Below are 27,554 nucleotides of genomic sequence, written 5' to 3'. Positions count from 1 at the left end.
CCAATATTGCGTATTGTGTGTAATTGTAACTGTAATTGTATTGTATTGTATTGTATGTTTGTAAATGTAAATGGTGTCTAATTAAAATGCAAATGCAAATTATTTATAAACAAAAACCAAAACAAAATCAAACAGAACATAAACAACTAGTAACTTATGTGTATGTATATGTATATGTACTTAAATGTGCGCCTGTGTGTTGGTAGTCAAATTTAAATCAATTGCCCCAACGCGGGGAACACACTTAACTAAAAAGTAACGTAAACAAACTAAAACTAAAACTCAATCTTAAACTACTATGAGTCCGTAACGGAGCATACTATTTAAGTGCAGGAGAGTTATCGCGTGTCTACGTACGTACGAGTATTTACTATATATGTTGAATTTGCTTTTTACTGTTATCATTTGCTAGTCGTACTTGAACTTAAATACACAAAACAAAACAAACAAATGATGAAATGAAAAGAATTATAAATGAAATCAGATCTTGTTATTTTATCTCCTCTGTTAGTTTTCTGTGTTGCCCACCGTGCAGAAGAGCGTCTTAGCTAAATAATATATACAAGTACATATGTAAAACCAATTGAATACACACAGAGATGAAATGGAAATCAATTGTAATACAAATTGAAAATTGTTAAGCAAAGCAAAGCAAAAACTAAACTAAACTAAACAAATGAAAACCTATACAATAATAAAAGTTCTATGCATAATGATAAAAACAAAAGGAAACGAGTCCAAATACAAATCAATAGATGGGGCCGTGAAGCGCAAATTCAGCAGACCTGCAGCTTTGGGGCATCATACGGACCTACAACTACTGACTACTGTTCAGCAGATTTAATCTGACTTTCATGGCGAATCTAAATAGCGCTCAAGCATAAAATATTAGCAGATTTGGAAAACAAGGTTGTGCTTTTCTTTCTTTCTTGTCTTTATTCATATCATTACAATATTATTGCTACTATTATCCAAATTCTCTTAGATATTACAGAAATGATTATAATTTGACTCCCAAAAGTATGCTATGATTTGGCCAACCTCCGAAGTAAGCTGACTTCGATCGCTGCTTTGGCGAGCTTGTTGACTGAAATCTGACCTGAGTATTTATTTACCTGATGAACAATAATATTAACAATAATAGCTAGTATTCATTTTACTTTATGTTATGCTTTGAACCACCTGCTCAGTAAAACAGAAAATCAATAAAAGGCATTTTCGCGCTCTTTGCGGGAAATCCAACATGTTGCTACGAGATGTCGTAAAAAATGGCTTAGGGGCTACTCCATAAGGCCTAAGCTCTCTCATCAAGTATTTAAGTCATACTGCGCAACACAGAGTGAATTGAATTGAATTGAATTATCTTAGATATAAAAAATTCAAGTGATTTGATTAGCCTAATTAACCTATTTTTATAACATATATTTACAATTTATTAACCCAGTATTCTGCTACCAATATGGCAGATTAAGCTAGTTGAAAATTAATGGGGAATACAACAGTATAGTATGCAGCTATGTACATATATTTATAATATTTTTGATTTAATAGGATATACATATATTTAAGATACTATACTATATAGTTTACACAAGGGATCTCGTGGGGAGATCCTTTGGATAGCACTTTCTCAGTCTTCTCTTCCTGGGTCTGGAGAGTATATTTATTTCATTTTATTTATTTATTATTAATTCCTAGTGCCTAATAAATTAATGCACTAGTCACAAAAATTAAATTTCCTTAGATATAAACAATTTAAGTGATTTGATTAGCCAACTTAACCTACTCTTATTAGATTTTTAGGAATACATAAATTTTAAGTGTTTTGGTTTTTTTTATTATTATCGTTATAATCAGTAGAAAAGTATTGCCTACTGAGTATAAATGTATTAGTGTTAGAATTGTGACATTTACTTTATAATCCTTTAGGTATTTTCTTGAAAGTGCGCTCGAATTCTATTTCTAAAATGCATTTCATTGCTGATTGTTTTTAAGGTATGCGGTAACTCGTTCCACAGACGAACAGCAAATATGAAAAAGTGTCTTTCGGAACAAGATAATTTATATCTTATGCTAACCATATTATTTCTTCTTCTTGATGAGGTAAATGAGATTTTGTCATACAAATAGTTCGGCTCTTTTCGAGTAATGGTTCTACTTGTATAAAAATGAGTGTCCTAAGTGTCCTATATAAGAGACATAGTGCTCTGGCGGCACTAGAGTTACCTACTCGCCTTGGTAGAGTTCGGCATCTTGCTACAGTTTTTCTGCCACAATAAACCTCCACCATAGTTCAAATTGCATTATTGGTAGAGAATTTCGTACACATTTAGATTTGATACTGAAGTTGTTTGTATTAAAGGGAAACATTGGAATGTTTACAACGACTCGTTGTGTCACGCTGATCAAGTAAGTACTATATAACATAAACAGAAACATAACAGAAACATAATACATTTACACCGTTTTTAAAAAATATCAATTGCAAGGAAGGGCTTAGTCAGTAGATCACAAGACCTACATACGAGTGTCTCTGATGACTAACCTGTAATATGTAGAGCTGCTATAGAAAAGATCGGTTAAAATATGGAATTAAATGAGTGCTGGGCTTGGGCGAGATCAGTAGAATTGTAAGAATGAGGGTAGAAAATATGCTCGTTGGATATTAGCTCGTAGAAATATTGGGCCACCACTTTATAGATTATACGCATACTGTATACGACTGCCGGATGACTAATTATCCAAAAAAAAACCCAATAGTACTGACTTTATACATAAAGGTGCTATAGGAAATACATATGCAAATAATAATCTCAAATTTAAAACTAATTTACGAGCAGTCTTATTTAAAAAGATACTCGTATCTTTCCTACTAAGATACTGCCTTTCGAGCTGATAAGACGAGTGGAATACAAACTCTCAATTATCTACAATAATTACGAGTATTAACATAGCTACCATAAAAACGAACTTCGAAAAAAATAGTAAATCTGCAAAAGAATTCCTTACAGCGAAAAACTTGTAGTTGGCAAGAAACGGTGTAAATGCGAGCTTCTTTAAAAATAAAAACAATAATGAAAATAGCATTCACGAGTTCGAAGTTACTTTTAAAAATGTTTACACGTGCCAATGCAACTGAGGTGAGTGGTAAGCGATTCTCAGAACTTGAAATCGATATTAAAATGTTGTTTATATTTGCCATTTGTGGCTCAACTTTTTTCGACACCGTCCGGCCGGCGGCGAGTTCCGACCAAGTTGGAGCTACTACGTGCCTGGTGCTGTGTCATTACAGAGCCCGACACCAGAGACGCGTTTGTTTTACTTTATTTTATTACTTTCATTTAATAAAATATTATTTCGTCTCTTTATGTTCGCTGATAAGGCTAACACAAACACAAAACACACACACGCGTGATAAGCGAAATGTTGTTGGCGATGCCAACTGATGCTTCTTCACACTTCCCGTCCCAGAGCTCCCAACTCACAGCTCACTGACAAGCTTATCAATGGGAATGTACGGGCATGTAGAATTTGGCCAAGTTATCAGTGAACTGTCTCTAATGGCATCCGCAGCCACCGAGCTATACGTGTATGTTCTGGCTTGTTCCATATGAGTGGGGCGTCGAATTGGGATTAGAGGAGCTACAAAGTCGCCCATGGAGCCCAGGGAGCGAGTCAGACGTGACCGTCGACAACAAAGCAAATGTGCAGCGTCAAAAATGTCCAAATTCAAATTCAGTTGACCAAGTCAGCACGTCAACGAGTCGACGAGCCGGCAAGTCGCCGAATAAAGATCATGATGCGAACAATGCGAACAATGCGAGCGGGGAACAGTGATTGATCACGTTTTGTCCATAAAGGTCCGCAAAAGGCGATCGCGTGTCGTTCGCAAATTAGCCCAAAACCGGCGTCGACTTTGTTCGCAAGTCATTGCACTTCAGTTTTTTTTTTTCTCACTATATAAACATACACATACAACTATAGTAGTATAGGTATGTTTAACGGTGTCCGCTGCTAATCCTCCCATTTATCGCTGACACGAACCGCTGGCATTAGGACTGACTGACTGCTTGACTTGGACGCGAGCGGCGCGCTCGCCTAGCTGTAAATTGTGCTTATCGCGTCTGCCTACAACATTTGTATGCGACACAACTTTGGAGGCTTAGTCAGAACGGCTATATACCCCGCACATGTCTAGATTAGGGCATTTTGCAGCTCTCTACGCAAATTTGGACACGCTTTTTCTCAGCCCCTCCTCTGGCAGCTGGCGAGCCAAGCGCGGGAGGAACGGCCTTCAGTAATCTGCTTTTCAGCCATGTTGCCGCATTTGCCTAGGCATGCGTCAATTAGCCATAATCCTTTCCTGCCCTGCCTTCCCAGTGTGCCAATGGGGCGCATGAGTGATTTGCTTGCATGCATTTTTTTTTAAATTTGATTTGATTAACAACTTTTGAGCAAAGCTTAGCACTAGAAGAGGAATATTTTAATAACAGCCGCTCGGCTCACTTTTTAAAACGATCGTTTTTATAGGCCCATGTAAGCCTTTCGGTTCATTTAATTTAATTTATTATCGTATTTAATTTTAAATGTTTGCAATGGTTGACCACTTCCCATGAACCTTCGTATAATATTCGAGTATAAACACCACAGGGAAAGTCAATTGGTGCCTCGAGATGAACCCAAGCTCGGATCTAAGAAATGATCCCTGAGATAAGTTTTAAATGTGTGACACTTTTTTCAAATTTGAATGAAAGTTGTAAATGATTTTCAATGTCTAAACTCCACAGGGAAAGTCAATTGGTGCCTCGAGATGAGCCCAAGCTCGGATCTAACCAATTATCCGAGAGATAAGTTATAAATGTCTGACTTTTTTTCAACTTTATTTCCTTTTTGAATGATTTTTAAATTGTTTCTAGTTCTAGTTTTTGAACAATCCATTTCATTTTTCAGCAGCTTCTAAATGACGCGCTCTTCTGGAATCTTCGAATTTAATTGCCATCCATAGCTGCCACCGAGCTATAAGCGGCGGCTCGATAAACAGCTTAGAGTTGACGGCCCATGGGTGGAGGCCCTGCTGTTCTAGAACCTGCCTCCCCTTAAAGCGGAGTGTTCAAAAACGCTTACAATTTGTAATTAAAAGCAGCTTAGATAAAATGAATTGCAACCAAATAATGCTCACAAAATGGAAGAAACTTTAATATGAATGTTAAATATTATTTGTTTTTCAATTTAGTTTTGTAAATGCTCCTATATATGTATATAGTATGTAGAACTGGGAGATATAAATAGTTTATAGAAATTTTTTCCCTGATATGTTTTTCAAGAACCTGGAACCCGAGCAGCTGACAAGTTGCACTCAATAATATAAACAAGCATTGCAAATTTACAATTCAGTTCGTGTGATAAACGGCAGATTGTACGCCTCTTAGCACCAGCCATAGCTCTTATCTCTGTCAGCAACAACACCAGCAACAACTGCAATAACAACAACACTCTTGACAAGCAATTCCGTTATCTCGGAAAACTTAGGGATGCTATAAACCAACGGCGTAGAGTGGTGCTTATGCCGATCATAAAGCAAATGTGTGCTTCCCGTGGAGAGGGCGGGTCGAGTCTCGACAGATCTCGGGGTATGTGTCAGAGCAGTATCAGGTAATCAGTTAATAAAGCACTAAGTGAGATAACAATCATTTGTTGTTGTCTGTGAGTGTGAATGTGAGTGTGTCTGTGTGTGAGTGCATTGACTATGCTGAGATATCCCTGACCCAACTAACTGCCCGACAAAAGCCTTTGGAGCTCACAACAAGTGTGAGCGCAGGACAGGTTTGTGGAGCGGAAGCAGACAAGCATGAGAGCGTCTCAAACCTAAATGGGCCAGAGAGCAACGCATAATACAATCGAACCGAGCCATCTGGTTGTAGACGCAGCCTAGAGATGGTAGCAGATGGTGAGCGTGACTTACTCAGTTTATTACAATTTTCTTCTATTCATTTTGCTTTTGGGAATATCATCAGGTTTTCGGTACTAAAATAAATATCAATTGATTAACACTATTAATAAAATTAGTCATTTTTATGATGCTCTTAACAAAGATTTTCTTAGATTAGTTTGTAATCGATCTCACCATCAGAACTATTTATTTAAGAATGATTATATATATATATATATATATATATATATATATTTACATTGAATATTAAGTTAATATACAGTGTAATTTCAAATGAACACTTAATATTTATATTTCATATTTTTAAAACAATAACAAACAATTGCATATGTATGTATAACTTTAAAATGTGTGTTCATTCACAAAATTCAACAAAAATAACCGGAATTATATTAAATCAAATAAGTCAGTAACAACTAAAAAGTTAATGAATAAATAAATCAAAGAAAACTTATTTGGAATAACATGTTTGTGACGTAGGATAAAGGTAGATTAGAGTAACTTCCGCCGGAAACGCAATAAAACAAATCATACATCCCACATATCAAAAATACGTGCTTTTAACCACTTACATATACATACATACATTTGTGTTTAGTGGCTGCCCTTTACTTTTTCAGATCGCGTCACGCACCCATCTCGATTGTGCTAACATTCTAGACACTAGAGCGAGGGCTCTGCCGGCAGCGACTGCGACTGCAGCTGCGAGACTGTCGCACACTCTCCCGCTCACTCACTCTCTGGAGCTATGTATATTCGGAGGCAGACGGGCAGGCGAAAGAGATTTCGCGACGGCAATTACGACGTTGGCAGCATCTTCTTGGGCAGCAGCAGCGACAGTGGCAGAGCCAACAGCAGCGGCAGCGCCGCCATCGTTTATCTCAACATTGGCGCTAGCCAGAGAGCAAGCGAGCAGTTGATGCCCGGCGCAGTTTGCTTCAAGTTCAGAAAGTTGAAGCTACAAAAAAGAGTGCGCGTCGAGCCAGACGATCGTTGTAGTTCTCGTGATCGCGCATTGGACGGTCGCAGTCACAATTGTAATCGCAATCGCAGAGTGGCAAGTCGCAGATTCTGAGTCCCATCGAGGAAGCTACGTGCCGTTTGAACACGCCTTTGATTCTTAGGTCAGCAGGTGTCTAACAATTGAGAATAACTCGGTCTGCCCGATACTGTGGCGTGCCAAATTGCAAAATCAAAATATCACGTATACGTCGCGTACAAAGTTCAAATACAACGAACTGCCTGTTGTTGATCCTTCAGAACCGGTTTACTAGCTGAATGCTAATACACACACATATACACGCATATGTATGTTTAGTACATATATGTGTCAGCTGAGGACGAGCAATAAATCGAATCGAATCGAATAGAATTGAACGAGACGTATTTTGCGGCCTTGACAGCCCATTAGAAAGAAAACCGAAGTCGTCAAGCCATAGTCTCCACCCCTCCTCCAGTTCCTGCAGTTTCAATTCCAGTTATTGTTGCTTTAGCTTTTATTGACACCGCCATCGTCAGCAGCAGAGGCAATTCCAATTGGAAATAACAAGATCGCGCTCTAGTGTGATGTGGGACAGGAGCGGCGTCAACGAGTTGGCCAAGAATCTAGTAGGCCAGGAGCATTACGAGTACACACGCAGCCAGCACAACTAAGCCAAAATCTTCTTCGACTGACTGCCAACCGTCACCACCTCTTCGCTTTTTGCTCATACATACATACATACATATGTATGTATAGTGTGTATGTATAATACGAGTAGAACATATATCGTGTCTGCACATATTCAAGACATTCGCAGAGTGCATTCAACCTGAAGAATACACAACAGCAACAGCAACAATAATAACAACAACAACATCAACATCAGAAAAACAAAGCCAAACAATTGATTAAACCAAATACAAAACACCAGCATAGGCATAGGCATAGGACTTATGCCAACGCACTTTTGCGATCTCAACGATCTCCGAGACAGCGATAGCTCAAGCAAATACAACAACAAAGCAGGGCAGCAACAATACTAATAACCATAACAAAAATAAATACAACATTTTAACCGGCAAATTAGCCTAAAAAAAACCCAAAACGAATTTCGAAGAAAGAAGCACGCGCGTATTAAAATTTTGCGTTTGAACATTTTAAAGTGTTTCGATTTTTCTTCATTTTTTTTTTTTTTTGTTTCTTTTTGCATTTCTCAAATGTGAAAACAAGAAGGGGCCCGCAGAAAAAACAAATGCCGCATAAATATATATACTGTATATAAGTATATATATGGTATATGTATAAGCATACATACATACATATTTATGTGCACATATAGTGTGTAATAGAACGAAAACGAGAGCAAGAGACGGCCAGCGAGAGCAAGAGAGAGGAGGCAAGGGAGAATCAACTTGTGGCCAACAACTTTTTCAAGTGAGTATCATTAAACATGATTCCCATTTCCAATCTATAAATAAATAATGCGTTCTGTTGCAACAAACCTGCAAACTGCAACAATTGCAATGCGTATTTCAAATAACCTAATTAAAGTTAGTTTGGATACTTAGTTTGGGATAAGACTAATCAATGGAGAATAGTCAGCGCAGTTAATAATACATGCATGTATAATCACAGACAGATGCATATACATATAAGCTACAAAAGATATTACAAAGTCGCCTAATGAGGTCAAATATAGGAAACCATACAAATTTATTATTCTCAGACATTTCAAGAATGTTCATTATTTGGCTTTTATCACAGATAAGAGTGGAGGTGTTAAGATTATTTAAGGCTTCATCATTATCTTCCTATAGGCAGTACATACATACTATATAGACCTAAATGTATATGATAAATATATATTTGATACATACATACTTGTATGTGAAATTGGTGAAATGTGTGTGCAAATTATTTGCCTATGTGCCCATTACTTCAGGCCAGACTGTTTGCAGCAATCCATGAATGATAAGAGTTTTGCAGAATAGAAAATAACATTAAGAAAATCTTAGTAACTGGTTCAGTCGTAACGTTTCGTTAGAAATCTCAGTCGACATTATACGTAAAAAAAAAAATCGAAAAAGAATACGGGTCCAGTTTGAAAGTTCCTCAATTTAAACGTTTCGTTTCTTTAGAAGTTTACTCATTTATTTGTCATGGCATTTTCTTATTGTTGCTAGCTGGGGGGCTTGGTTGTTCTTATTTAATAAATATGTAATTATGTATGTATATCTTACGACTCACTTCTACGTTTACATTTTCATCTTTCTTGTAAACAATTTTCAATGCCTTAATCATAAGAAAGAGATGGCTGCCAAGACTATTTCTATTTTTAAACCAGTACGCCCACTGGCTGACCTAACATTTGGTGACCCCGACTCGTCATTACTTTTTGCTTTCGTTTCAAGTCAGACAAAAAGCTTTCATAATTTTGTTTTTTAATTTCAAACAGATTGAAAACAAAACCCAAAAGTATGAGCCATTCAATCATCGCTTTAACAATATATTATTCATAATATACTTATAATACAGAGATCTTTTCAATACTTGCCTGACAATCGCTTTTAATGGCATATGTTGGTAGATGCTGGCACGCGTCCCATTTGTCCAAAAACCAAAATACATTTTTTTGAAATAAAAATATATAGTATGTGTGTATACTCGTATTCTGGGGACTGTCGGGAGTTTCCAAATATATGCATGCATTGTTTTCAAATACTTGCTAATTGTTCTTGTGGTTGTTGATTGTGTACGTCTAGTTATTGTCAAATTATCATGTTAAATATAAATTTTAAAATAAAAATAAAAACCAAAGGAAATTTAAAATTGAAATTGGAATTGGAATCCAAAACAAGTCGTCATCGTTCTGGTTAATTTATGGTACCATACAAGTATATGTTTTGAGATCATTCGTGCTTTCGTTCATTCATTAAGTCATTTCCATTAACTGTTTGTTGAGCAACTATTTACGCGAGTTTCTCCACTCCCCCAACACCCGCCGGCACTCCCCTCGACCACCTGTTTAATGTACGGTTGGTTTGGCTGTCAAAAAAGCCTCTAAATTGCGGTTTCGGTTCCGCACAAATTTCCTTAAATTACTTTTCGTTATCTCAACAATTTGCATTGTTCTCAGCACTTTTGTTGCAACTGTTGTTCCCGTTGCTGTTTCTGTTGTTGTTGTTGTTGTTGTTGTTGTTGTAATGCAAAGGTGCAAAATACGCACAAATCTCACACAATAACAAAAGCAACGAGCAACATTTAAAATGAGGCAGCAAAGACAATCAAAAGTATAAGTGAAGAACTGAAAAATAAAAACAAATTCAATTTATAATTGATAGCAAACAAAAAGAAAGAAATCAGCAACGAGACTGTTATAGAAACAGACTGAGACTGAGACTACGACTCGGAATCGGAATCGGTATCAAAATTAAAATGGGAATCGACAGCGACATCTCGAATTCTTCACAGAGGCGGCAACTTTTGTCTTGTCTTTGATTGTTTTTCTTTGCCTTTTTGCTATTGCCTCGGGTTTCTATATATAGCATTTTGTTATTGTACGAGTATATTCTTGCGTAGTCCAGTACAGCACCAACAACAACAACAACAACGCAAATAATCAAAAATGTATTTATAAAAAAACACACAAACACACACACACACTACAGTAACAGCAAACGAACGAAATAAGTCGACGAAGCTGGCGAAGCAGCAACCAATTATTGTCAAATGCGCTTAACTTGCTTGCCGGCCTCTACGTGACCAAAACAGGAATCGAGCATGTGACTGACTATCTAACCTGTACCTGAACCCAGCAGAACTGAAGAATTTACAAAAACACCTAAATACAGTCTGCCACTGTTGTCTGAAAGCTGGGCGAAAATTTCGAATCACATGAATCATACGCAGCAAATGCAAGTTGCAATAAACTCTTCTGTTCTTCCACCATTTGTTATCGACAATCGATCAATCGTTGCTAATCACTGATCGCCTGCCTTTTCACTTGCTCGTGAAAATACTTATCGAATAGCAATTGTGCAAGAAATTCATTTTAAAAGTCAACAGATTGCTCGTTATTGATTTTTGATTTCAGATCAACGAGCAACTATTGATCACACATACAACCAAAGTATAAACTAACCCATTAAAATGAATTATCATATTGATGAGTTCGTAGCCAAATAAATGTAGGATTGACTCTGATAGGAGTTTCAAGCAATCTTCACAGCAACTGTTCCTGAAAACGCCTCTTATGATTCATTCCATTTTCTCATTGGTTACTGATCATGGGTTACAAAGAACTCGTTACTTATTACTGATGACTAGCGCCGATAAAGCTGAAGCATGTAGTGTGTATCTGTATGCTCCGAAATAATCGGTAATTAGTTGTTGATAACTAATCAATCAATAGACAGAATTTTAGAATCTCCTATTGAATAACATTAACAATTAATATTCCAAGACATATAGTACAGATAGTTTAATAAGTCCGATTAACCATAATGCCATTAAAACAGTTTTCAATCAATTGTTTACGTAGTCTTATTATTCAATTAAATTGCTTATAAACATTTAAATGCATAAATAAATATTTAGGTTGCATTTGTTATTGTTTTTATGATTGCTTGATGGAAGTAAAGAAGAAGTGAGCTCTTCTTCAGTTGTATGGGATAAGCTGACTTCTGGCTCTTCGCATTCCAGCTTCCGATCGTGTGCAGTCAATCATAGCTCGTCAATCATGCATTCAATCAAGTAGCAGCCTCAACGCATTCATAGCACTATTAACTGGCGTTTTATCAATTAATTCATTAATATTTATCATGTTTTCAGTTGATTCTCTTACATGACGAAATGAGCACATGCTGAAACAGAAAATACTATATATAAGTATGTATGTATGTATACATATGTACTTATGTGTATCTACAACATGCCCATTTGTAGGCCCCGCGCCGCACACCCCTCCACTTCACTTGGGGTTCCACGATCTTTCGTCGCTCGCTCGCTCGTCGTATTTAACCAAAAAGTGGGCCACATTTTGTGCTGGTGGGTGTTTTTTCTTCCATTTCCCTGCCGTTTCTTCTTCTTATTCTGTTTTTTTCTTTTCGTCTTGTTTTGCCCCTAGGCTATAGTTTTTATGATTATGATTTGTTGTCGTTGCGTTTTTACGTAATTAAGAGTGTTTGTTTTAAAGATCGAAAACGCTGATTAACTGCCAGGGGGGGCCTTACGCTTCGCACTCGACTATAAGTGTACAGTTTTTTCCTTTTTTTTTATTTTTATTTTTTTCTCTCTCTCTCTTCAGGCAGTCGTAATACTGAAATGGCAATTTTGCGATATTTTCCACAGACTTAAGCTATATGTCTGGTAAAACAAAGTTGAGTGTGTAGTATATTCCAGAGAGAATTTGATTTCGTTTTGAATTCATTTATCATGACTTAGATTCGGAATTGAAATATATTATTGGCTAATATTGTGCCCCAAGAGTCGTTTATCAATCCTTGTGAAACATTTCCGATCTTAATGCCTTCTAATCTCTTTCCATTCTTCTAATCAATATGTACTTAATTAAGAAATATTTTATATTAATTGCGAAAATATATATTTTAAAAAAACACTTTTAGATTTTAAAGCACACTTAATACATATATCTATTCAAGCGAGCAGAACCCCGATTTTCGAATCCCCGCTACAGTCCTTTAACTAAAATAAACTTTATTGGCATTTAGGTATCAGGAGTGATTTTGAAACCGATCTTTCGTTATTTATAGTAAATGATATAGTGAGTCTACTTTGATGAATTTTAAGAATACTATGAGGGACTTGGAAGTACCAAATTTACTTAATTTTTGTAATAAACTTGCTCTCCATATATATATTTTTGAAAAACACTTTTAGATTTTAAAGCACACTTAAAACAAATACGTATCTATCCAAACAAGCAGAAGCCCGATTTTCGAATCCCCGCTATAGTCTTTTAACTAAAATAAACTTTATTGGCATTTAGGCATTAGGAGTGATTTTGAAACCGATCTTTCGTTATTTATAGTAAATGATATAGTGAGTGAATTTTGAAGAAACTTAAGAATACTATGAGGGACTTGGAAGTACCAAATTTTCTTAACATACTAAAAGAGAGGGAGAGGAGTTTTATTAAATAATGGTATATGGTGTGTAATAAACTTGCCCTCCATATGGATGAGACGAGTTTACACTTGAAGTTGGGTGTTCCTAGATGTTATGTATAAAAAATGATGACAGACGGACTTAAAAGGACGCCCAAAGATATCATGAAACATCTGTAGCATTGAAATATTAAAAGTAACTTTTAAAAATAAATATTGCTTAAGAGTGTCGAACTTGAATTTTATGTTATTTTACATACACATAGTTTTCTATGCGATGGCAGACGAAATTTTAACCACTCTTCTCGTGCTTTTTGTAAAGCTCCAGTTCTTTTCACGACACTGTTATCACGGCTTCATCGTCTTATCTGCTCTCAGTTAACTGCAAAAACGTTTCCAAGTCCTAATCATGCGACAAAATGCATTTGATGAGCCATAAAATACAGATATAAACATACATACATATGTAAAAGTCTTCTAGACCGTCACTGATTGGTGGATGACTCATTGGATCTACGCAGTCATATGCAGATGTACGAGTGTATTGTACAAGTACAATACCTACAAGTATGTATATCTTCTGGGAACAACTGTGGCGGCCATTAACCGTAATCGTTTTTCACCGGACCGCACCGATTTTTACGACTTTGTTATTATTGTTTTGTTTTGGCAGTTTTTTGTCTAGCTGGTTTTCTGTAAATACTTATGAAGTGTCTGTACATATGCATACGAATATTTTTGTAGCTTCTTTATTGCCATTGCCGTTGTCTTAACTTTGTCTAATTCTTGTTAAACAAGCGCACACACACACACACATAGAGATTCGAACACGCACACTCATCACACATTTCAATTTGTTTTGGAATTAGTGAAAACAAAAGAAAAAACAAAAAAAACGAAAGCAATATTTCATGCGCATTGTTTTCGTTTTCTTCCCATTGTTTTTTTTTCGCAAAATTTTACCGCATAGACCAGAAATGTTCCGTTCTTTCTAGATGTCGAGGCTTTGTCTTGTGGTTGTAATTCACGTCCATATCTTTACAGTCGGCTGGTTATCTGGTAAGACTAGAACTGCTTCCTCAGTTTAGTTCTAGAATTTGGCAACAATGGCGAGAAAAATCGCGTCGACTTTTGTTTTATTTATTTATTTATATTGCGCTTTTTTTATTGCCGTTGAACTTGAAACCCGGCACGGGCCTTAAAAAATAATTGCTGTGAATGCAGAAAGCACCACAAAAACTTGTTCTGCTAAATCAGCAGATGGTAGATACTTGTATAATAATTTCATATTTTACCGTTCCCTTTATATATATAGCTGATTTTTTTTGTACCCCAAAGCCATTTCCGAAGACGAAAACAAAAACTGTCGAGCTTAACAGAAATACGAGGGCTTGTGAAATGCAGTTGCCATATCTCTGGTTATAAATACATATGATATATACTTATATATATTTAATATCAGATTTTCAATGTGTTTCGGGCAAACCAATTGGGTTTCTGGGTCAGTTTGTCGCCGGCATCGGTTGACAGAAATGATTTTCCGCTGACGTTCCTACAATTCTTACCTTTCTTCAAAGTCAACGACAAATTAAAACCTTGCCCAAAGGTGAACAGCTTTCCCGGTCCCTCTCTCGCGCACTTCCTCCAGAATCGATCTATAATCAGCTGTTCCCTATAATGAAGCATTTTCGCAACGATTCCATCATTTGTTCAATAGACGCGTTCGTTTTTATGCATTTTTATTATTATTTATGCACACATGTGCGAAAAGATTTAAATATTTACGTGCGTCGTCGTCATCTTAGCTGGTCAATGACTTGACGTCGATGCCGATCTTTTCTGAATGAACGCGTCTAGAGTGACGTGAGGCACGTAGGCGCTGACATCGGATGTAAACCGTTGACGATAGCCGGCTATATCGACTAGCCATATGCCTGAATGGATCTGTGATAAACTCCAAGCTAGCAACGCGTCATGCCTCACTGATAACTGCGAGTTGACGAACGAAACCATCACGAAAAACGCTCATGGCAGACGGAATCAAAGTAACAAAAACTAGTTCAGTGCAAAAAGAAACAAAACAATCATTATACGGTTCTTCTCACAATCGCTTCTTTCTTGAACAAAAGCGAAAAAGTTATAAAGTTCGTTTACTTGTGGACTATAAAAGAAACTGGTTGCCAGTTTAAAGTTTGCGAGCTTCTCAGAAAGATAGGCATGTCTTCATTATGAATATAGAAACCATGTGACATTTCATCAGCAGTTGACCCTTTGATGCAAATCTGTTATAGCTTCCAAAATCTACTATACAAGTATTTCTCTTTCCTATGGGGTTGCGGATTCATCAGTTTGGGCGACTAAATAATTCATTTAAACCATACTAACAGTTGCATTATTTTTGACAGAGAATAGAATAGAATAAGCTCATTCTTATTCTGATTATTGAGAACTGCAGACTTGGCTTAGGTGTTAAGCCTGAGCTCGAATATTAACTGGGCCCTTAAGAGCTCTACTTGTTCTTCTCAATCTTTCATCTTGAGTCTACTGTTAGGCCCTTAACTGCCTTGAGAAACGTCTAAATATACTTTCAATGAAGTACAAGTAGTGCTATTAAATTTATACTCCCGTATTGTAACAGTTGTGCGGCGATACGTACGAGATTACGACGACCTACTTAATAAGCAGCGCCTCGTAAAACCAAATTACAGGCCTCAGTAAACTCCTTGCATAACGGTCCATTTGGAGTAACTGGCCGAACTTAAAGCTGCAAGTTAAAACTCAATTAGCATTAAGAGCTATAACTATTAGCTTGGCAGTATAAACGACAGCGTTTCCAAGAATTCCGTTGGTTCCAATCATTGTAAATATGGAAAAAATATATATATTGGATTGATTTGGATCACAATCGATTAATTAATTACTATACAGTGCTTGAAGCGCTTGCTTCCCCTAAAATATTCTTCCATGTTAGGGGCATCATACATTCTACATAAATATACTTATAAATATTTAAGATGCACACGAGTTTGTGGGGAAGCGCTTGCCTTGATGGCCAAAAATATTACGCATACGTCAAGTGTGCAACATCTCTCATTTGGATGGCCATTAAAAATGTTCATAAATTAGCCAAACAGCTCGCTTCAAGCAATTAAGAATTTATGCAACTGCCTCGAAGTGACGTTACATGAGACCGGTTATTAAAAAAGGTGTCGTGCATTTCGCTGCCTCCCTTATCAGAGCACAACAACAAAGAGGCAAGGAGGCAAAGCGGCAAAGAGGAAGAAGCCGCTGATTAAAGGCCGAGGCATTATGATGGTGATGGTGATGATGTGTTGACGATCGTTGTGATTGTTCAGATGTAGTATTTGTTCAGTAAACTGATATAAAGAAAATATTTGCATGTGTCATGTGAGTGAGGGCGGGTGGTTCATTAAATTGCCGTGAGTTGGGAAATTTACTGAGGGCTGTGCAGTGGATGTGGGGCTGGGCTGCTTACGTTTCCTACCACAAGGCCGACAACAATGACGACGACAGCTGCCGGTGTTGTTGCTGTTATTGTCATTAAACCGCAACTGGCACTTACATAAAAGTACGTATGTACAAGTACATAGTTTCTATCCATTCTACTACATTTTCAATTGCAAATATTATATTGTTGCACATTTTAATAATTGTCGCTAATGGCGCCGATGGCGATGCCGGCTGTTCGATATTTAATCAGCCACACACACGCACACACACAAGAGAGAAATGAAAACAAATCACGCGCTCAGACGTGTTTCCACATAAAGACTAGCCCTGAGCGCGAGAGAGAAAGCGAGAAAAGGAGAAGGAGGCGGAGGAGGAGCAGTAGAGAGAGAATGTCCGCCGCTGTTAGCCGGCATCTTCTTGCACGTTCCAACATGGCGTACGAATGACCTTCGCGGCAATTAGCGGGCGAACGGTACAATCTGTTGGACCAGCTGGCTGATTGTTACAAAATTTGTCGCACGCACACGGACAAAAGCTGATTGCGCTCGTTGGTGACAGCCACCAGTTGTGCACACAATTAAAAGATACGAATATATGTATGTACTATAAATACATATACATACTTAAGTACTTATGTATACAGGTGGCATGTAAAACAGATTGCCTCGAACATTTTCAGGGCACGTGCCTCTCTCTGTTTTCTTTCCTTTGTTTCTGTTTCTGTTTCTTTTCCTCTTGTTGAATTGAAGTAGAAAGCGAATTTCACTTCCCACATGAGCAGCAGCTATAGAACAATATGAAAATAATGCCATTCGACCCTGTGTCCAGTTCCGATATCGACTCGAGACTTCCGCAAAATAGCTATGTAGTAGTTTATTTCTGTGGAGTCCAAATTTATTTATTGTGATTATAACAAGTTGTGGAATGAAGAAGAATAAAAGGATGCAAAAGATGATCGCAATGAAAACAGACAAGTATACTAGATATAAATATAATTTTAGGGCAAAATGTAACGTCTTTTGATTCACAAAATAACGCAGCTTCGATTGTTGCCTGTCCACAAAGAAATATTTATCATGTCGTATAGTAAACAAATCAAATGTAATTAATTAATTTACAACACACTCTTATTCAAAACTGTATCTAGCATATATACATAAAGCAGTTTATTCTGATTCCGAAAGGTTAAGGGTTAGGAAGCACACGAGCTTCCTTTAACAGAGTAGGTGAGCATTAAAGGGCTGTTTTGGAAAATTCGAACTGCAAAGGAGCCAAAATTTTGAACACAAAACCAATTGCATTAACTTTCTTTTGGCGTGTTTCTTGTGGCCTGACTTATTAGGGTTTTTCTGGCAATGCCACATGAAGAGCTATCGGATTAAAGCAGAGAACATCAGTACACATATTTATATAAGTATATAACAGCATGCTATTCAGGAGCAAGGTAATTTGTTTACACCTTTGGCAATTTAATGAACCACCCGCCCTCACTCACATGACACATGCAAATATTTTCTTTATATCCGTTTTTTGAACATTTTTGGCGTTATAGTACGGATTCCATTATTTTTGCAAATATAATAAAGCCCATGTTAATCGTCGATAGTGTAGCTTTCCAACAGTGAAAGAATCCATTAAATCGGTCCAGTAGATTCGGAGCGTTTTTAAATCCAAACAAACCAACAAACAAACATACAAACAAACAAACAATCAAATCTTTCTTCTTTATAATATTAGATAGATATAAGTATTTTTAAATGCCACTTAGTACTCGAAGCCTGATTTAAGTCTCTACTAAACTTATCAAATGTTATAGAATTTTCGAAAGTTGCAACTGACATATTTTTAATGAAATGCAAATCTCCCACTAGGTATGGTTTTAAAAGAACAAATAATAACTTGAAATGCCTCCTATAGGGATTTTGCAGATTTCTACGGCAAATGCAGCTCAGACTCTATTATATCTTAGGGGGAATCTACTGCAAGGGAGGGAAAAGCGCTCCTTCATTAATTAACACACCAGTGATTCGAAAAGCTGCATCTATTCCATTCTAAAGCGATTGCAGTTTGCCTTTCTCTATTTTTGAAGTGTTAGATTTACATTGAAATTCCATGCGATCTCAATAAATATTTACGTCTATCTCAGACGCTTCGACGTGTTGATATTAATGGAATTTCGTGTTTCTGCCCAGCACAAGGGCTGTTTATTTATTTGCGCGTGATATTTAGAGATACATAGTTATAGTATACAGAATGCTATGGGAGTCGTGTGCTTTCGCCCATTCTCACCCGATTAGAGTTACAAAGCGCTGCTCAGGTTGCGCATACGCCCCATTGTTGGAGCTGCGCTTTCCGAAGTCGGTGTTCAACCAAAGTGCAAATGCTGCGAAAAATACACGGCACTCCCGTCGGTGCTCCCTCCCCCAACCGCTCCCACTGCACCATCCTCTTCGGTGTCGGCAACTTCTTCGGCTACGCCTGACCAGTTACGGCTTGACTTTTGCCCGGTGAGGTTCGCTTTTCAGCGGTTCGAACTCGAGAAATTCGTTTCATAGTCTGTAGCTTCTTCTTCATCGGCTTTATTTTATTGTCTCTTCTCATTTATATTCTTATTGTGATTGTGCTTGTTGTTGGCATTGCCGTTGGTGCGAAATCAAATGCTGTCGTCTGTCAAGTGTTAATTGGCAGGTGTGCCATCGCTGTTGTTATTGCTGGTATTGTTGTTGTTGTTGTTACTATTGTCTATTCTCAATTCTTATTAATAATAAAGCGAAGGAGGCTCCAAAAATGCGACTTGCCGCTCGATGTAGGGAAAGAAAAAAGAGCAACACGTGCACATCCGACCAGCATCAAGCTGCATCGACCTCCATCTAAGCTTATCAAGCGCATGCGACTATCTCGTGATTCTCGTGACTCTCGCTAGCAAATGCCGCAAGCAAACGTTATCTGCGGCACGTCGATGCTAACATACCCTTGCAAATCTCAAACAACTGGGGGAGATTCAATTAAAAGCTTCCCTGAACGATTAATGCTGATAGATGGCGACTATACATATACGTGCTAGAAACTATCTTAGAAACCTATGGACTCTACGGAAATTGTAAGCTCAATGCTTAGGTAAGATAGTTAGGTTGAGGCTCAAGCGATATACGATGGCTAGCTCTAGCGAGGATTACTCATATGCAGAGCTATTGAAGGATCGTGTTCTCTTCTTTGTCAGCCTAACAGTTGCTTGGATTATTAAATAGTTTTATCTCGACAATCATTATCGTCATTTCATTGCCATAATCATGAGTATGTTAATGAACAAACCATTCGTTCATAGTCGGCAGTAAGTCGCTGGCAGGTATGAACGAATCTCGTACTACTCGTATAACAACAGCACTGCAAAAAGTTGACAAAGTATATAAGAAAAGGCAATTGTAATATTTTCTAAGAAAATTATGTCATAGAATATGTGCGATCGATTAGTTTTCGAATCAGTTATGCCTATGGCAGCCATATGGTGAAGTGATCCGTTATATTCTGATATATTCCAGCCTAAACCAAGAACAAGTCTTCCATCGAAAGCTTTGAAATTGATGAATGGACAGATGGACATCAATTAATCTGCTCCTCATGCTCTCGGGCGTCTATGGTGGGCCTTTGTTAGGGTATATAGAAAATGTAAATGTGTTTGACCGGCTGCTGCATCAGATGATCGTTGCGTGCCGATAGGCTGATGAGCTGATGTGCTGCCGAGCTATGGTTGTTTGTTTTTGTTGTTTTTAACGCTATTTTTATATCCACTGACCGCACGGCTTCAACATATAGTCAGTAATTAATTGGTTAGCTGCCTCTCTAATTAGTGAGTATAATGCCTCTGTGTGTTTAATTAACATTTTCAGGCTTGGTGTCACATTAATGCAGTTCGTATTGTGCATCAAGTATACGCCCCAATGGTCGACAATTAGATCGTACAAAGTGGCAGATAAACATTCAGTTTGCTGTTATCTAATTGCCTCGTAAATGTTTATATGCAGCTCATTAAAGCCAGCAACAGCAAAATATAGGAGAGGGGGGAAAACAGAACAGAACCAAAAAATTCCGAGAAAATGGAGGAATATGGAGGACTCCAAGGAAAATGCCACAAAACGAAACACAATATTTGAACTAAATACAAAAAAGAATACAGGGAATGCAATTTAACAAAACCTTTCAAAGCCTTTTCTGGCATTGTGCCTCGAATTATTAACTTAATTGTTACAGCCGGTCCTGATGTGTCCCTGATCTGTGCTGAGAGCGCATTTGCCAAAATCATGAATGCTTCAAAAGTACATTTCTCAGCGTCAATTCAATTTAAATTGCAATCAACATTTTATGGCACATGGCTTTTTATTTCTTAAACCCTTATTTTTGTGCTCGCACACATCGTGTTTATTACATTTTTGCCATAATTTGGGTTTTTTATATCAAAGCCAAATAGCACGTAAAACGCTCAACAATAGACAAAACACATAATAATAATAACCACAACAACAATAGAAAAAGCAATTAATATCAATAAACTTATTTAAAAAAACAAAGGTTATAAGAAACAAAAAGTGAAAAGTGAAACGATAAGACAACAAACAACATGCGTTTAGTCTACGATCTGCTGCTTAGCAGCACCTTCGAAACCAGGTAAATGTCAAAGCTATACATACTTGTATGCGAGGGCTGAATGAAAGGTTTGTGACTAATGTAGAGCAGTTCTACTCCAACTCGCTCCATTCTACACAACTCAACAGTACTCTACTTGACTTCAATCAACTCCAATCTACTCCACACTCTACTCTATCAGATCAGAATATACTGTCGGCTGTCTTGAGAAACATAAGTAGCATTTTCTCCATTGACTACCCACTAGGAAGAGTAGGTAGAAATATTAGTTATACCCCGAATAGTTGCTAGGCACTACAATCTGTTTCCAAATCCTGAAATACAGTTCGACAATGGTAGTCAACTTTACAATCGGCCCTCGTCTGCCTATATAATACTTATATTGTATTGGCAATGTTTGGCAGTTGCTGGGGCCTTACGGTATCGCATCGTGCCAAGCCACAGTTGATGCGAACAAACAATTTTATCGCATTTTACTTTTATTTATTATTTTTTGTTTTGTAATGGAATGCTAACGAATGTTAATTGAAGTTTAATCAAATATGCAAAGCATCGAATTCGTTGTATTTGAATGCAAATGCAAATATTTGGTTACTCCATGACGCACATTCTTAAATGGGCAGCTGTGTGCAAGTGCCACACTACTTGCAGAATACATACATATTTGCATACATACATATATAGATTCATATATGCATACATATTTTCCAAAAAGAAAATATTACACTTTAAGAAATTAGCAGTAGGATTTAATATTTCAAAAATATGTTCTACATTAAGGCTTTTTTAAATTGAATTCCTTCAAAGAATTGCTAAAATGTGATATTACACTTTAAGAAATTATCAGTAGGATTTAATATTTCAAAAATATGTTCTACATTAAGGCTTTTTTAAATTGAATTCCTTCAATACATGCCTCTGTTCAGAAAGCATCCAAAATCTTCGCAATCAACTTTTATTGAAAGAATTACTAAAATGTGATATTACACTTTAAGAAATTAGCAGTAGGATTTAATATTTCAAAAATATGTTCTACATTAAGGCTTTTTTAAATTGAATTCCTTCAAAGAATTGCTAAAATGTGATATTACACTTTAAGAAATTAGCAGTAGGATTTAATATTTCAAAAATATGTTCTACATTAAGGCTTTTTTAAATTGAATTCCTTCAAAGAATTGCTAAAATGTGATATTACACTTTAAGAAATTATCAGTAAGATTTAATATTTCAAAAATATGTTCTACATTAAGGCTTTTTTAAATTGAATTCCTTCAATACATGCCTCTGTTCAGAAAGCATCCAAAATCTTCGCAATCAACTTTTATTGAAAGAATTACTAAAATGTGATATTACACTTTAAGAAATTAGCAGTAGGATTTAATATTTCAAAAATATGTTCTACATTAAGGCTTTTTTAAATTGAATTCCTTCAAAGAATTGCTAAAATGTGATATTACACTTTAAGAAATTATCAGTAAGATTTAATATTTCAAAAATATGTTCTACATTAAGGCTTTTTTAAATTGAATTCCTTCAATATAGTACATGCTTCTGTTCAGAAAGCATCCAAAATCTTCGCAATCAACTTTTATTGAAAGAATTACTAAAATGTGATGATCAGATAAACATCATTTTCTTAATCTACTACTAACATGGACCGAATCTTTATAGAGTATATCCCACCCGGTTGGGAAAGAATAGTTAGACTGTCTGGTTAGTTAAACTCCAGCTAGAGAGCTTGAGGAAACGGAAGACAGATTTCGAGACCATTTTCAGTGGTGAGAAAATTTAACCTAAACGGGCAGAGGAATCCCCGTTACAGATATAAGCTAATAAAGCTAATAAACAATAATAGGAATTCCATCTTTCTTCGTTATAGAATGGTGCTCCAGAATCACAATACAGTCGTGGCCCGCTCGACGCTGACCCCAAACAGCAGCAGCCAGAACTTCGGTTCGTCGCACAATGCACTGCGCGGCATTGGCCCGCAACGGACTGCCAGCAACCAGCGTCCCATTATCGATCTGTTGGTGGCCATGGTGGCGATACCAATCCTCATACTGTGCGCCCTGCAGCTGGAGAAGAATCTGCACGATATACCAAATAGTCCGCAGTCGCGTTGGCTGGTCTTTGCCCTCGGCATTGGGATGCTGGTGATTAGCGTCATTATCTGTGGCTATGTGACGCATCGCATGGGCGTGTGCATCTGGGCGGGACCGATCGACGAGGCCGGAAATCGTGTCACCGGCGGTAGCTTGCCACATGTGAGTGTAGAAATTAATTATTTATTCATGTCGAAACCTTGGTCAGGGTTCCGGGTTTTCTTTAGGCAACTACACTCAAACGAAACAAAAGTAATTTCATTGTAAAAGGAAGTACGAACAGAGTCTATAGTTGGAAAAGTCTTTTGTTTAATAAAAGTTTGCGATAATACTAAGTAGGCCGAGTGTAAGCGACAAATATACATATTACATACATACTCTTATGTAGCAGGCAGATGGAGGCATGCCAGACCCCATGATATATAATAATATAGTATTATGTATATAATTAATAATATATGCAAAATTTATTATTTTATTTATTAATTTTTATAGGCAAAACACGATTTTTTAATAAAATAGTTGTTGGAATGAGCATGGCTGTAATACAAACGATTGGTATTTGTGAGATTTTTTCAATGCACCACCACAATCTGAAGTATAATAGATTATCATACTCGCATATCTGGCATAGCAACGATTGGTGGAAGATACAGGGTATACATAAGTCGAACTCGCACTACTCTTATATTGATTGTTTTTATACCCTGTACCCGTAGGGTAAAAAGGGTATATTAGGTTTGTGCAAAGTATGTAACATGCAGAAGGAAGCATCTCCGACCCCATAAAGTATATATATTCTGAATCAGCATGACGAGAGAAATCGATCTTGACATGTCCGTCCGTCCGTCTGTCCGTCCGTGCGTCTGTCCGTCCGTCTGGATGAACGCAAGGATCTCAGAAACTATAAAAGCTAGAATAACCAAAGTTGGCATCCAGATTCTCCTAGGTCCGAGAAAGGACGAGTTTATTTTATTTTTTTGAATTTTCCCCCCTTCCCCCGCTACAGAATTTCATCAATAGCGTCCACATTTCAAATGCTACCTAAACCAACCTTTGCACACATCATATATATATATATAATTATCTACTGTTGTTTTTGTTTTGTTTATTTAATTCGGTCAATTCTAAGAAAAGTTATTAGCGAAATAAATTCTCGCCAGTATGCAGCAACAAGTTCGCTCTTCTTCTTCCTCTTTTTGCTGCTGCTTTGGGCGCATATAACTCAGTGACGGAAGTTTACCTGGGTACAGGGTATTCCACTGTCGGGCTTCCTCGACTGTAGCGTTCTCTCTTGTTAATTTTATTTATTTATTTATTATATTATTATATATTCATATTTGTTTATTCATTGGAGAACCGTTTTCAAAGCTAGTTTTACTTTTCTTTCAATTTTAAAAAATGAAGAAATGCATAACCACTTGGGAACTCCAATCAATTGTCGTCTCTTTTTATACCCTGTACCCAGGGGGTAAAAGGGTATATTAGTTTTGTGCGAGTGTATGTAACACACAAAAGGAGGCGTGACAGACCCCACAAAGTATATACATATATTATTGATCAGGATGACAAGTCGAGTCGATATAGCCATGACTGACTGTCCGTCCGTCTGTATGAACGCAAGGATCTCAGCAAGTACGAGAGCAAGAGTAACCAAACTTAGTATCCAGATTCTCCCGTAATTTTTGATTGTTTTTAATTATTTTTGGTTTATATATGCATATTTGTTTATTTATTGGATAACCGTTTTTAGTTTTGTTATTAAAAATACTGATATTTTTCTTTCAATTTCTCTTTTCAATAAACAAATGCATACCCATTTGGGAACTCTAATCAATTTCGTTTCTATTTTGCATTTAGGATTGAGATTAAGTACAAAATCGGCTGAAATCATGTTCAACTTTTCTTGAGTATAGTTATGATCTTCAATTTTGAGAATGAGCTTTAAGTAATTGTTATATCAATATAACTCCCGCCCTCGTTGCAGATCAACTCACAGAACGATGTGCTGCGCATTGTGGACTCGATGCCTCCCAGCTACGATAGCGTCGTGAAGTTCGAGCTGCCGCCGCCTCCCTACGACTGCATTGTCGTGGACATGGAGCAGGGCAAGGATCTGCGACCGGAGACATCGGCCAAGGGTGCTGGAGTCTCGGCTGCCCACACCACACTGCACATCTAGGCAGATCCGAGATAGCTAGGACGAGATGGGGACGCTTTTGGTTCGAGGAGAGAGAATAAAAGAGATTTTCATTTGGAATGGACTTGACCCACGTTGGCGATCGAAATGAAGAGCTCGATCGATCGGCTGCTGCGGCTGGCAACTTCTAGGCCCAGTTCCTAGCCACATACTACCCAGCATGGCCAGCAGCGAATTGTAGATAGCGCAGGCTATAGCCTTGTATTTACTTAAATTTAAGCGCCTAGTATTGTAATTGTAAAGTTTTTTTTATTGTTTTTCCTTTGAGTTGCCTTTTTCGTTTCGTTCGGTATTTTTTAGACATTTACTATATTTTTTGTAATATTGTGGCCCACACGCACAAGCTTTGTAAATAATATATACGTATACCTATTCCTGAACCGCATCTAGTCCAAAGTACATTAAAACCGAAGCAAAAACAAAGCTGAATTGATTTACTTAAACGCAAAAAAAGAAAGAAAGAAGGAATCATGTGTGTGTGTGTGTGTGCGGCCCAGGACGGTGCGAATCAGATCAGTGTTACCTACAATATGATACATATACAAAGGTATAATTAGTTATATACTCGTATTTGCGTGCATACTAGTTTATAAAACGACAGACGACGACGACGGAACGCATTCTAAATGTATATAGAATTGTATTTATATTTGTATACAACTAAATCAAAAAACAACTACAGCAAAAAAAAGAGTTGTCTTCATAAACAATACCAATTCAATGAAATGTCAAACGTTCAGTTCGCTTTCCAAAATAAAGAATTCCTATTTAATATTATCGGCGAATGTACTCGTACTTATCTATTTCACAACGAAGGTATGGCACTGGTTTGTGTTTCTTTTCAATTAGCCAACTTTTTTTTAGCAAGACGACAATCTAAGTTGCCGCCACGTGCCGTTTTAGCAAAATTAACTAGATCTGTAATGAAGTATACAAGTAGCATAGTATCCCATTTTTTCAAAAACTGTGAAACCTATTCCAATAATGGCAGGGATTTCTGAGCCCTGTACCCTGTACCCGGGCGGTAAATCGATTTTGAAACAAGAAGATGTAGAATCATTGTACCTCACTATATACTTGTATATATATTTCGAGCCTGGCTCATTTATATTTTAGGACTTTTAGCGATGGTGGCCACAGGACATACTATACATAGTGGAAGTCGTATCCTTCATCTCATCAAATTATTCTAGTCGTTAAACAAATTTTGGTAACTTTAAATTTCCATTTTTTGACTAAATATAGTATTTGTAGGAACAGTAGAAATAGCAGTCTAACCAAAAAGTAGACAGCCAGCGTTCCTACTATCTGATCGAATAATCGTATACCCTATGTTCAATCAGGGACTCCCAACTATACTGATACTATGTCCTGATAAAGAAACATGAAAATACCAATAATATAACAAATATTTTCAATATTTTATTTAATTCGTAATATACCAAATAGACGTATATTTATAGCCATTAAATGGTTTGTCGAACTAGCTTCAGTTTTTGGGGCCCTCCTGTCTAGTTTGGCAACTAACCCAAATTCTATCCTGATTCCGCTTGGCGCGGAGGATTTTCATTCTTCCAATTCCAACCAGCTGGTAAGTCCGTGTCCTGATTGAACATTCGCAATCACTAGAAATGTTGCAAGCTGGCTTTTTGTTTTATTTGCTCACAAAATCAAATCAAATCTATTCTTGTACACCAAATTAAATAATTCTCCAGTTGTCTTTTTTTTGTGTCGTAAACATAACATATATAGACATATATTTATTTATATATATAGGGTGTAAGTTATATTGATAAAGTAAAGATGATTTGACTAAGTTAGTGTGTGCCTGCTGCTGCTTGCACTGCTGGCTGCTCGTGTTTCGATGGGGATGTGGAAATGAATGTGTATGATGGATGTACAGTATATACGTATCTGAACGATCTGAGAGTAAACTTAATACAAGTGTTACTAAGCTTACTGTAGCTAAACAAGATTACCAACAATGTGCCAACTTATACATGCTTGCCAGTTCGCTTTATGCTGCTTATGCTGTAGACACTAATTTACAAACAAAATATGCGGTATACGCTATGCTGCTGGC

The 27,554-nt window shown here is 37.0% G+C and overlaps 1 protein-coding gene across 2 annotated transcripts; it reads left to right on the top strand.

The window, feature by feature from the left end:
• Positions 1-6,938: 6,938 nt before the first annotated feature.
• Positions 6,939-26,256, top strand: LOC115626723. 2 transcript variants are annotated; one of them, XM_030522168.1, is made up of 3 exons: positions 6,939-8,366; positions 23,049-23,433; positions 25,259-26,256. In XM_030522168.1, exons 2-3 carry the CDS (start codon positions 23,050-23,052, stop codon positions 25,451-25,453), a joined length of 579 nt encoding a protein of 192 aa, XP_030378028.1. In that variant the 5' UTR covers positions 6,939-8,366; position 23,049; the 3' UTR covers positions 25,454-26,256. The 2 variants fall into 2 exon arrangements, with proteins under 2 accessions (XP_030378028.1, XP_030378027.1); XM_030522167.1 differs by lacking the exon at positions 6,939-8,366 and adding an exon at positions 21,106-21,190.
• The last annotated feature ends 1,298 nt before the right edge of the window (positions 26,257-27,554 follow it).

This window comes from Scaptodrosophila lebanonensis, unplaced genomic scaffold (genome assembly GCF_003285725.1).
Source record: "Scaptodrosophila lebanonensis strain 11010-0011.00,11010-0021.00 unplaced genomic scaffold, SlebRS2 tig00000089-arrow-pilon, whole genome shotgun sequence".
Classification (NCBI taxonomy): domain Eukaryota; kingdom Metazoa; phylum Arthropoda; class Insecta; order Diptera; family Drosophilidae; genus Scaptodrosophila; species Scaptodrosophila lebanonensis.
The sequence above is the reverse complement of the archived record's forward strand: the minus strand, read 5'-3'. Positions and strand labels throughout refer to the sequence as shown.

Coding starts and splice junctions, on each gene's coding strand:
- LOC115626723 (XM_030522167.1), top strand. CDS start 21,144: ATGCGTTTAGTCTACGATCTGCTGCTTAGCAGCACCTTCGAAACCAG. Junction 21,191..23,048: donor AGCAGCACCTTCGAAACCAG/GTAAATGTCAAA, acceptor TCTTCGTTATAG/AATGGTGCTCCAGAATCACA. Junction 23,434..25,258: donor CCGGCGGTAGCTTGCCACAT/GTGAGTGTAGAA, acceptor CCCTCGTTGCAG/ATCAACTCACAGAACGATGT.